Raw genomic sequence first — 13,046 nt, 5'->3', positions numbered from 1 at the left:
ACATGTTCAAACTGTAAATACGGTACATGTTCAAACTGTAAATATGGTACATGTTCAAACTGTAAATATGGTACATGTTCAAACTGTAAATATGGTTCATGTTCAAACTGTAAATATGGTACATGTTCAAACTGTAAACTGGTACATGTTCAAACTGTAAATATGGTACATGTTCAAACTGTAATTACGGTACATGTTCAAACTGTAATTACGGTACATGTTCAAACTGTAAATATGGTTCATGTTCAAACTGTAAATATGGTTCATGTTCAAACTGTAAATATGGTACATGTTCAAACTGTAAACCGGTACATGTTCAAACTGTAAATATGGTACATGTTCAAACTGTAATTACGGTACATGTTCAAACTGTAATTACGGTACATGTTCAAACTGTAAATATGGTACATGTTCAAACTGTAAATATGGTACATGTTCAAACTGTAAATATGGTACATGTTCAAACTGTAAACCGGTACATGTTCAAACTGTAAATATGATACATGTTCAAACTGTAAATATGGTACATGTTCAAACTGTAAATATGGTACATGTTCAAACTGTAAACCGGTACATGTTCAAACTGTAAATATGGTACATGTTCAAACTGTAAATACGGTACATGTTCAAACTGTAAATACGGTTCATGTTCAAACTGTAAATATGGTACATGTTCAAACTGTAAATATGGTACATGTTCAAACTGTAAATATGGTACATGTTCACACTGTAAATATGGTACATGTTCAAACTGTAAATATGGTACATGTTCACACTGTAAACCGGTACATGTTCACACTGTAAACCGGTACATGTTCACACTGTAAACCGGTACATGTTCACACTGTAAATATGGTACATGTTAAAACTATAAAACTGATACGGATTCAAACTGTAATATATGTTTTATTTGTTTCTGAATTTATACAGTCGTACATAACAAAGATTTATTTTAATCGTAATAAAGAAAATATCTTCTGAGTAAACCATCATCTTTAAAATAATACGTAAAATTCATTTCAGATAAAAATATCATTGTACAAAAAAATCACGTAATCATAGTCCTACCAAATCAGGTACAGTTATAGTAAGACAGTGTAAGATACAACTATAAAAATAGAAATTGACGAAACCCAAACTTTGGTTTACAATTTTTTATTACATGGTAATGATGGTGGAATCTGGCAATTGATCATATACGCGTAACTAAACAATGAATGCTGTGTAGCTGTATTTGAAACCCGATTCACCGGCTTTGATAACTGGCCAAAGTAATTTTCGTGGCGGTAGAGCTTTTAGCTACATACTGCAGGTTTGTATCACCCATACAAGAAATTGTTAGCACGAGAAAAATATACGTTTTATGATATAGATAACGTAATATGTTTGTCAGGGTGTGTATGGCCTTAAACACAAAAGCACTATAAAAGTATATATATTTATATGAAGACTGATCGACTAATGGTTAAATATCTTAGTAGCGAAGTATGAACAAATTAAATGTTATTAAAATTTCCAAAAATAAAATTTGCTTAAAGAGAAGTATGGACAAAGACGAAATTTATTTACATCCTTATATATAAATGATCATGAAAGCCGAAGCAAAGACAAAACTTAAGCAAAGTGAGGAAACAGTTCAGCAGGGAAAAGTATGAAATGTAAAAACCAGAATGTACGCTATTGTTAACTATGGACATGATTGATATGGAATGGGGTATGAAAATATAATGCAAATTATCAGTAAGTATGGTTAATGTTAATGTTATTTCGGATATCGAATACACTGAATTATAGAAGACATGGCTATAACTAGTACAGTATGTTCCACAAAATAACATTGCCGGTGAATTGGGATTCCTGTTAAAACAACAATAATAATAACTAACTGAGATCATTTATATCCTTAAACGGATACTGTAGTCCTTCAACGTACACAGTGTCCATTTCAACCTACACATAGTTATATGTAGATCCTATATCAACAAGCACATTTACGTACAGATCTTACAATACAACCCGCACAGTGTCCCGTGTAGATCCTACAATTCAACTGAGTGTCACAAGTGAATCCTGCACAGACCAAGTTGTCACTATTCGACGGTTTTGAACACAACCAAAATACCAATTATTGCTGATCGTGAAATATGCATTCAATTTATCAGAATTTCACATGACTACTAAGAACACAGCCTAAAACCTACTGCGTCCGAGCGTGTCCACACCTCTTAATCAATATCATTGTTTAATGTGGTAATGAGGTAAAGGTGGTTCGGCTTACCCGCACTAACGAACACGTGGCTCTTTAAAACCCTGAATCAACGCCGAGTTTGCACAGATCATTTTCCAATATTAATGTATAATGAAAATGAAATATTTTCTCCACCATTATTTACAGTAAGTACATTTGCACTCCGCCACATAATGCAACATATTATCACCGGGTGGTCACGTTGGTGCCAGTTTGGTCACAAACTTCGAAGCGCTTCACCTGAACAAGGTAAATAAATTGTTCACTTCTGTCATAGATGTTGATGGTCCTCAGAGACAAAAGTTCATTAAGTAGAGAATAACACTCAGTTTGGGTAAAAATCGACTTAAAAGAAAATGTGGAGAAAGACGACATATTCGTTTAACAAAATCTCCAAATATAAGACAACAAATGAATTAGTATGAAGATAGCCTATGGGTCTGGTGGTGGTAAATTGTTGAGATCATCTGAATTGAGGACCGGGATCTCTGGCGGAAGGTCACCACTCAGTAACTCAGTTATGTTGAGGTAGTCCTCAGCCCAGTCGAACTCTCTGCCATATGATGTGTTTTCTGCTGGTGGTGTTATTGGCTCATGTATTGGACCCTGGCTGCGAACAAACATGTCAGAAGACTGCGGATATCCGCTGCACTGACCAGGTGTCTGATTTATGAAGGACGGACACGGAACTGACGTCATGGTGTTTGTCTTGTTGCTTTCAATGTCAAACGTAAACATGTCTCCTCCATACAAACTAGGAGATGTCGCACTTCCGGCGTTTGAGTCACAGCAGACTGCGGGAGGTTGCGCAGAAAGTGGTGGTGTGTACGAAGTGTCGCGCAGAGGAGGTATGGTGCACTCACGAGAACTCAAGTGTTCTTCCAAAACCTTCTCCAACATTGCTTTCTCAGATCTAAGATTATTAATCTGATCGTTAAGACTGGTGTTCTTCTCTTGTTCTTTGTAGAAAGTCTAAAACGAAAGAAGTGTCTGTATTTAAAGCAGATATATCAGCATAAGGTGTTAAAATACCTAATGTTTTTAACCTAGTTGTACAAATCTTTTAATTTAATCCAGTGTACAAGTAAATGGAGTGAGGACACTCCTGACATCACTCTCTGATGTCAGGACAGGTTATGGTGTACCCGTTGATGTCAGGACACGTTATGTATACACACTGATGTCAGGACACGTTATGGTGTACCCATTGATGTCAGGACACGTTACGTAAACACTCTGATGTCAGGACACGTTATGTATACACACAGATGTCAGGACACGTTATGGTGTACCCATTGATGTCGGGACACGTTATGTAAACACACTGATGTCAGGACACGTTATGTATACACACTGATGTCAGGACACGTTATGTATACACACTGATGTCAGGACACGTTATGTATACACACTGATGTCAGGACACGTTATGGTGTGCCCATTGATGTCAGGACACGTTATGTAAACACACTGATGTCAGGACACGTTATGTATACACACACTGATGTCAGGACACGTTATGTATACACACTGATGTCAGGACACGTTATGTATACACACTGATGTCAGGACACGTTATGTATACCCACTTATGTCAGGACACGTTATGTATACACACTGGTGTCAGGACACGTTATGTATACACACTTATGTCAGGACACGTTATGTAAACACACTGATGTCAGGACACGTTATGTATACACACTGATGCCGGACACGTTATGGTGTACCCATTGATGTCAGGACGCGTTATGTAAACACACTGATGTCAGGACACGTTATGTATACACACTGATGTCAGGACACGTTATGTATACACACTGATGTCAGGACACGTTATGGTGTACCCATTGATGTCAGGACACGTTGTGGTATACTCACTGTGATCAGACTGTCCTCGACGCCTTTCTTCTTGATCCGACATTTTGTGGCAGCTCGCCTGTTCTGTTCCCGTCGACGTGACTTTCGTTCCAGTTCAGCCGCTGTCAGTTCCTTGTAAAACATAAATTTTATCTACTTGAATATTAATCCAAAGATACATATATCGGCATGTTTTCTGATGCCATGAATTCAAAAATAAAAAACATAATTTTTCACCAAATTCAAGCTGACAATAATCTTTATACTAAACAGATAATGCTAAATCTTTGTTGAAAAATGGTTGATGTATTAACATGACATATCTCACCCTAAATAAATAATTGACTTCAATGTTACCTGTTTAAGTTTGGGTTTAGGTGGATCCTTTAAAACAATGTCGGCTTGTCCTTTGGCAAATCGGCGATTTAGTATAGTATATCTGAGTTCATCCTTTATCAGAGGAAGTAGTAGACCGCTGGTCATGGGCTCTGAAGGAGCCGGACTTAAATGGTCGTCTCCCACTGGTATGTCCGGAGCAGTAGAAAAAGGCGAGCTTGCATCGCGAAAGGTCTTTTTGAGAGGAGAATGGGGTTCCTGTTTTATCCACGTGGGGCAATCCATGGCGGCGTGATTCTGAAAAAGTAAAGATGTTCTTATTCTCAAAGACCATGTAAGGAAAAATTAAATGTTATAACGAATGTCGAAAGCTTTCACGGATATTTAGGTATATAAAAATAGCATAGATGTGAACTAAGTGAGTAAGCATTCTGAAATACTAATATTTCCTGATGAAATGGGGCTTGTTGACAAACTGACGTAACCTATACATAAATGTTTTAGACATGTTTACTTCAAATAGATCATTTTGAATTTTAATCTTTTGTTTGAAAGTCACGTTATGCTGTAGAAGCAAGTATGAAAGTCTCGGACATCAGATAAGTTAAAATCCTGACTCTCAAAAATACAAACGATAAAACAGATAAAGGCCCTGGCGAAGACCCTTACAAATCACTGAAACCTTTAGGAACAGTATTAACTTGCTCATAATGACAGATCCCTTGTTGTAACTTAAACGTTTTAAAAAAATCTGTGTTCAGAAAATAGCATTAAGTCAGAGTTTTCAATATGATAAATGCATCTGTCTTTTCCACAAAGGTAACATTTACAGCAAAAGTCTGATGTGTACACTATAACAGCGAAAAGAATCGGTAGTATTTAATCTAGCAATAATAATTATGTAGTCTTTAGGATAGTATAGAAAAATATGTAGTCTTAAACATAGCACAGAAAAATATGTAGTCTTAAACATAGCACAGAAAAATATGTAGTCTTAAGCATAGCACAGAAAAATATGTAGTCTTAAACATAGCACAGAAAAATATGTAGTCTTAAACATAGCACAGAAAAATATGTAGTCTTAAACATAGCACAGAAAAATATGTAGTCTTAAACATAGCTGTGTTTCTTTAAAATGTAGTCTAAAGCCATAACTGAACTGAACAGTAAAAATATGTGCTTTAAGAAGCTAGTTACCAAGTTCTACAATCATGGTCATGAAATGAAGACAGCTGTAAAGTTAAAACTATAGTCTTTTATTATAATTATTATCAATTTTTATTGTGACAAATGATGTTTTGTCCTAATTTCATTTAATTTGAGTTTTGATTAAGATTTTGTTAATGTGTCGGTCTTTGTTTGGTGTTTACTGCATTCCAAATCATTACCTGGATTTAAAGTGGTAATAAACACACCATTTTGTCGAAATGTATATATTGCAACAAATTGTTTGTTTTCTTATAAATATTCACAAATATGAGATATCAATAACATTTTTAAAAAATGTAAGGGAAGATATAATCGTTTAAAATAAAATAACAATTTATGATAAGCGTAACATTAGAGTCCGTCTCAGTATTCAGGTGACTCTGACAAGCACCACTTTACATACATCACACAGAACCAACAACAAAACACAAATCACATTGAAGGCAAAACGATATCATCGACTTATCGAGAAGAGGAAGTCAACCGCAGTTTAAAATAGGTCCACGTTCAAGTTTTTCGAGTACTATATAAGCTTAAATAGGTCCATGTACATGTTGTTTGAGAAAATCTATTGTGAATAATCACTGGGCAGTATATATATACATTGTACCGTTATATCCAGCACGTAACACCTCAACCAATTTGGACAAGCTGTGATAAGATAGAGATATTTCTAGGAATGTTATGCATATAGACTGCCTATTGCATATCGACAATGTTTATCTAAAAGTACGTGACATTGAAACTAATTGTCAACCTCGGCTAGAATCCCTGTTATAATTGTTGATTTGTCCTTTAATGGTATCATCCATGGCATTTTAATATCTAACATCTTTTCTACATGTCATCAAATTATTTTCTGAAATTTTCTGAAGTATGACTCGGGAACATCCCACCTGTGGTAGACTGTGATGGCAGTAATGTCACATTACAGCTGAAATGAGTAACTCAAAAGTAAACATCTGTACAATGACTAAGTGACCACAGCAAGTGACAACGCCCAATTCAAAACACACATGGGACATCATGAGTCTGCGAACAGTAGTCGTCTGGTTTAGTGCTATATTTCTAACACACGTGTGTTTGAGTACTATGCAAGGGATCTGAATCATCATGATATATACATGTACAAAATCAGTAACATTTATGAAATATCTAACGACATATTATGATACTTCCCCATATAAACGACTGACAATCATGTTTTGTAAAGTTGCTTCAACTAATGAAAAAATAAGTAAAAAAAAGGAAGAAGACGTTTACCTGTCTCATCACCGATGCAGTAAGTGTGACTGTCACCAGAATTACTACCAATTACACTACGTGTGACTCTTAAATCATGTCTGGCCAATCACCGCAGACGTGTGCGCGTGAGCGGTGCAGGTTATGTTTTGATTGGTTACCACGTTTACTACCATTCGTGACCTGCTAGATCGTTCTACGTTGTAGTAAATTAAAGTATAAAAGGTACCTAGCTATTCTAATGTAATTTTGTTCCGACGTTTAAACAACGTCATGAAACAAAAGTATATCAATATAACTGCTGGATTTTCCGTATTCCTCGTTCATTTCTGTGAAAAGTATTTCCATCGCCTATCATATATGTATATTGCTTACCTGCCTTCAATCACCTGATAGACGTTGCACCAGCGCTATAAATAGAAGCGTTCCAAAGATCTAGGGTTTTCCATTACCAAGGTACACGATGAACAAAATATCAACAAGACCAGGTGTAACACTATCTACTTACTTTTTATATCTGTCGATCATTTAACTGCTCGGTGTTTACTTTCAGAACTGATTTCGTGATCCAGATTTCGAAGTTTATATATATATTCACCAGTTGCACGAGCCAGTGACCCCGTGGGCTTTATTCAAATGAGCTCCCATACAGTACCTAAACAGAGCGAGACGACCAATACACACAGGCAATAGGAAGTAACGCCTTGTGAATAATTAGCATACACTTAATATATACACTCGGGCTTTGTATGGTTACTGGGTCAAAAATAGAAACGACACGATATAGTCACCTAAATCACTTTAAAAGTCATAATACACAACTGCAATACACAAAAACATCTATAAGCACGTTGACCTGCCAGTCTGGAGGTGTTGCTTTGTGAGGACAAAAAGATCACCTTATTCTACCCGCTATGACAGGACAATGAGATCGCCCACACTCTACCCGTTGTATATACGTTATTATTACTAATGTCGTTTATCAGAGCTTTAACGTAACCTCATCATGTTACAAAATGACACCAACATTGATGTCTATATATCTTCCCTCTGGCAACAATAAGTGTATGCGTCATTTGAACAGGTTAACGAACGTTAAATACTAGATCCTGTTAAATTAATCTCTAATTCCTTTGTTGTGTGGCCTATATATATGACAATACATCGCGAGTTATATCACTGCAATATCATACACACGAGATTGTATCGCTGGGTCATTTAAATCGAGGCTAACAGGGGAAAACTCTCACCAAATTAATTAATTATTGTTTCAAGTGCTTGCTATCATTCCTTCACACAATATGTTAGTTTGGTTTTCAAAATATTAGATCATTATATTTCGTCATAGAATCACAAATGTAAATGTTGTGATAAGATATTAGTGACCTTAATAATCCTCCTTATATTGCACAACAGTTAATGTATGGCCTAGTAGTTAGAAGAATATATATTACTTTTGACATGCATTACGACTCCACAGTTATTATATGCAGTTAATATAAAAGTCAGGTAGTCTATACTTGTGGGTCGTGGTACACACTGATTTCTGTTCTGGCGCTGCCCAGACCCATTTTTCATGTCTGTCACCGTACAGGTGTCCTTGTAACACAGATACACATCCAGGGCCTATCACCGACCATCTACTCCTTTTATTTCAATGATTGATATTGTGCATCATGTTCTTTTTTTTAATTTTCATAATTCTTCATGATGAAAAATGGCAGGAAAATAACACTGAAACGCCAACCCACTTTAAATCTATTGGATTGAAAAGTGACAAAGAAAAATTTACAGTTAAAGAGGAGCATCTAGATGTCGGTATCATAGTATACACATCCCTGCACATCATTGTCATAACGCACTCGTTTCACCAAGAGATTCATGATATGGAACCGTTATAGTAATATACGTGTGTATATTTATGTGTACCGCGATGTTTTATAAAACTGCGCAGTAAAATCTATTTCGACCTTACCAGTACTAGTCTATCCATCACGGTGACAGGTGACAGTGTGTCAAATCGTCATACTCATCACCTGTGTCTCGATAGGTCCGGAACTTTCAAATGGTCAATTTCACTACAGCAGAAGAGTTTCACAAATCACAAATATTAATTCATAGAATAACAATACCATGCCTAGTCATCCTATAAACAGACTACCCGTACACTACCCGTCAACACAGCCAGATCTATTATATGTACACAATACGTAGACCAGAGTCTATCCAATGTTACTGACATAACCAGATATGAACCACAATTAGAATCTGATTCAAAATAAACAACAGGTAGGTTTTGTATCACGTTCAAATAAACAAACAAATAATTAAGAAAGAACACATGTAGATAGAATACACCCAGCGCATGTCGCGTGTGCAACTACATGTTAGGATATTTCTGAACTAAAGACGTGCGTTAAATTTATCTCATTTCTACTTGCGCGCGAATTAGCTAGGAGGCGTGAACACTGACGAAGTTGATGGTGAAAGGATGGACGTAAAACGGTATACTCAAAAACTGCATTTAATTTTCCAGAAGCATCTAAAACTACCACAAACAAAATACAAAAACATGCTAAAACTACCACAAACAAAATACAAAAACATGCTAAAACTACCACAAACAAAATACAAAAACATGCTAAAACTACCACAAACAAAATACAAAAACCTTTTAAAACTACCAGAAACTAGATACATAAACCTTCTAAAACTACCAGAAACAAAATACAAACCCGTCTTAAACTACCCGAGACAAAATAAAAAAAAGAAAAACAACATATTTAAAAAAAAACATTTAACATTATTAAAAAATATTTAATACATCCAGATTTAGAATTAGATACAATAGAACCAAGCAATGGATTCAACTGCATCATACATATATTTAGTCCTTCTAGGACTTGTCAGTGATGCTACATCATACATCTATTTCGTCCTTCTAGGACTCGTCAGTGATGCTACATCATACATCTATTTCGTCCTTCTAGGACTCGTCAGTGATGCTGCATCATACATCTATCTCGTCCTTCTAGGACTCGTCAGTGATGCTAAGGACTTCAGTTTCGTAGCCTAAAAGGCGACCGAAGTAAATCCAAAGCGAAAATAATGCATTGAAGACACCTCCATATCCATCAACATATGGCATTTTTTTAAATACTGGAAATCTTGTCAGATTTGTTTAAAGACAAGAAAAGTTGTAATTTTCATATAAATACATGATAAGTTGCCAAAAGCTAGACATTCTGTTACTGGGAAATTCGTTAGATTTCATGCATAACAGAAACTGTGCAGTTGACTTTAAAAATTAACTATTAAGCTTTAATTCTGATGTAAAATCACCAATGGTTAAATTTGAGAGTTAAACAGCTAACTGCTGACAATCAAACACAATTCCTGCACATGGTTTGTAATAAACAAGCGAAAAGAGTTTGCCATATTCTTCCGGTAAAGACTTATATACAGAATATTAAATATTGTGCGATAGATTTAAGATGGTGTATTTTGAAAACATTTTCACCTACATTGTATTTAACACCAAATAAGAAATACAACTCGTTGCTATCTATGATTACAATTGTTTACTAAGAAGTTATTTTGTAATTCAGCCAGTAAATATTTCATTTGTCTTTCCCCGAAAGGAGAAGAAAATTGATTCTAAGTTTCAGTTCCTTGAAGACTATTTGGAAATTTTATAGTCTCATTTGGATATTTTAGTTCCTAGTGTTTTTCATACTTGTGAGTATTCATGGAGTTTTTCTTGTTTTTTTACCATGTTCTGATTCAAGAAAGACACATTGTTTATTTGGGTTGACCTAGATTTACATTACGGGTGAAGCAGAATTTTGCCCTCTTTATCTCGATTTCGAGTCAGTTAGCATGTTAATACTTTCATGTTGTAACATCATAGTCAAACAAAGGGAATTAGAAAATAATTCTCTATGTTTTTAATCGTTAAATTACAATTAAAGACTGAAGTCAAATTGACATTCCCAGTGTCACTTTTTTTCAAAAAAAGGAAAGTGGTTAAGTCGTCACGATGTAACCGGTTCACTTAATCATCACTTTCAGCTAAGCCGAGCTTTGATGTTTTATACACATACTTAAGGCTTACATTTACTGAATTATCCGATCTACCTTACTTACTTACTCACTACTTAAATATTAATTAGTCAACTAATCCAGTATTAATTGTCATTTTTGTCATTGAATCCTTCTAGAAAGCTTCACTGCTTGACTAGCTCAGTATACCTGTGTAGACTTTACTGAACCCTTTGATAACACATTGTTCCTACAACACCTTAGAGTCTTACTGTACGGTTGTGTGAGAAAGAAAAAACTATACTGATTTTTGTGCTAATCTCTTTGTTTTCTTATCTTTTTTTTCAGATCAGTTTAGTATTTTGAGACCTTTATCAAATTATCGAGCAGGTCTGTCTTTTTAATTTCAAAACATGAGTTTGCGATGCCGAAAAGCAATAATACATTGATCAGGATTGTCCCACATTTATCAAGTTGCAGGTTTATTTGATCGTGTAATTCGATATTGATGGACGTATTAGTGTCTTTGACATTAAGTGTCATACTATATATTTGATTAACGAGAAAAAAGATTTGAAACCGAATCAATTTAACTGTAACAACAATTAGCCTTTCTGTTTTGCGGCTGGGGGTAGAGAGGATTAAGATAAGAATGGTCCCTTGACCTAGTAAACTGCTGCTCTGGTAAACAAAAAGTCACGTACTCGTATCAGAGCTCGCTAACGACGCAATACACAGTGCATACACAGATAACGATACGTATGAAAACATTTCATCAGATCTGATACACACATAGATACACACACACATAGATACATACATACACACATACTGTGAAAAATATTTACGTGTCAGCTCGTTGACGGAAACGAGGAGTTAAAAATAACAAGGGTACATGACCAGACAATTCCGGTTTATGTCAAATATAGTGTTAACGGGCTTGTATTGGATAGCAATTGTCAGCAGGTCAGCATACTGACCAACAGGACGTCACAAATTGTCTCCACGTGGCTTCTAGTGATATAACTATGAATAATAAACTTTTTGAAATGTTGACATCATACAATTTTGTAATTACTAAAATGAGTAATTATTGTAAGTGTGTTGTTATTAGATATATCTGATTCATATTACTACACTTCACATCTAACACCTTTTTTATAATCATGAATAGCAATGAACATGTTGATCAAAAGTATAATTCTACAATTTATGAACTTGATGTTTTTAAACTGATTAAATATTAAAACAATGAAATTTGTTGACGAGTCCTACAAGAATGAAACACCTGAATGATGCAGTTCAGTTAATCATTTGCCTGTACTGTATCTAATTCTAGATATTTGAAAGGTGTTAGCAACTTGTGTGTCTTTGGTATGCATCATGATAGGCATTATCAAACCTGTCCATTGTCTATATAGACCCGAAGAATTCCAAATCCGGTCTGTGTGTTGTTAGGTTTTTCGCTGTCTGCTATCACAGAAATCATTGAAATCCGTTTGAAAGAATCTCAATACACACAAACTAGACTAACGTACTTTGACTTTTTCATTGTTTACTATCTCATTCATACATTCATTTTTTTTCTTTTCCTTCAGTGATATATTTTGCTGAAGAATCATTTCAATGTCATCTACATCTTAAATTGTTTGTCTCTACTCTATCTAACTGTAAATCATTAAAACATGCTATTCACTTGTGTGTCGTTTTAAGGCCAATGTGTGTTTGAAGCTCGTAAGTGTGCCTGGTGGTTCCGTTGTTGTTTACCTTGTTCTCATTTGGGAACGTGACATTACTAGAATTGAACTTGATTAACAGGGCAGATAGCGTCGATGAAGCAGAAGACGCTTACTATTCCGGATTACATGGTCTTTCGCTCATTGTGCTTTTAATGTATTTCCTTGTAAATCTTTTGTTCATATGTTATCCTAAAATTTAATTTCTGAATACAGATTCTGTTGACATGTGTGTATTTTCGTTGTGGTCTCTGAAGAGGGCAAAGATGGAGGAATATAATGCGTGTAAATAAACATTCGAAATGAGTTGTTGATTTGTAAATGTGATTTATTTAATACCTATCATAGTGATCATGGATATCAAGCAGTGCCAT

At 35.1% G+C, this 13,046-nt stretch overlaps 1 protein-coding gene across 1 annotated transcript; it reads right to left on the bottom strand.

Annotated features, from left to right (window-relative positions):
* Positions 1 to 2,673: 2,673 nt before the first annotated feature.
* LOC132549131 (uncharacterized) lies at positions 2,674 to 13,046 on the bottom strand. Its single transcript, XM_060213053.1, has 4 exons — positions 13,012 to 13,046; positions 4,466 to 4,766; positions 4,130 to 4,240; positions 2,674 to 3,220 (listed from the first exon to the last, which is right to left on the bottom strand). Exons 1-4 carry the CDS (start codon positions 13,044 to 13,046, stop codon positions 2,681 to 2,683), a joined length of 987 nt encoding a protein of 328 aa, XP_060069036.1. The 3' UTR covers positions 2,674 to 2,680.

Source organism: Ylistrum balloti, unplaced genomic scaffold (assembly GCF_031769215.1).
Source record: "Ylistrum balloti isolate Yb309-2 unplaced genomic scaffold, AGI_CSIRO_Ybal_v1 Utg370042, whole genome shotgun sequence".
Lineage (NCBI taxonomy): Eukaryota > Metazoa > Mollusca > Bivalvia > Pectinida > Pectinidae > Ylistrum > Ylistrum balloti.
The sequence above is the reverse complement of the archived record's forward strand: the minus strand, read 5'-3'. Positions and strand labels throughout refer to the sequence as shown.

Excerpts from the sequence above, each read along its gene's own strand:
- LOC132549131 (XM_060213053.1), bottom strand. The coding sequence starts at position 13,046 with ATGGCACTGCTTGATATCCATGATCACTATGATAG. Across the intron at positions 4,767-13,011 it reads ATCCATGATCACTATGATAG|AATAAGAACATCTTTACTTT; the intron begins GTATTAAATAAA and ends ATGGTCTTTGAG. Across the intron at positions 3,221-4,129 it reads TCGAGGACAGTCTGATCACA|ACTTTCTACAAAGAACAAGA; the intron begins GTGAGTATACCA and ends CTTTCGTTTTAG.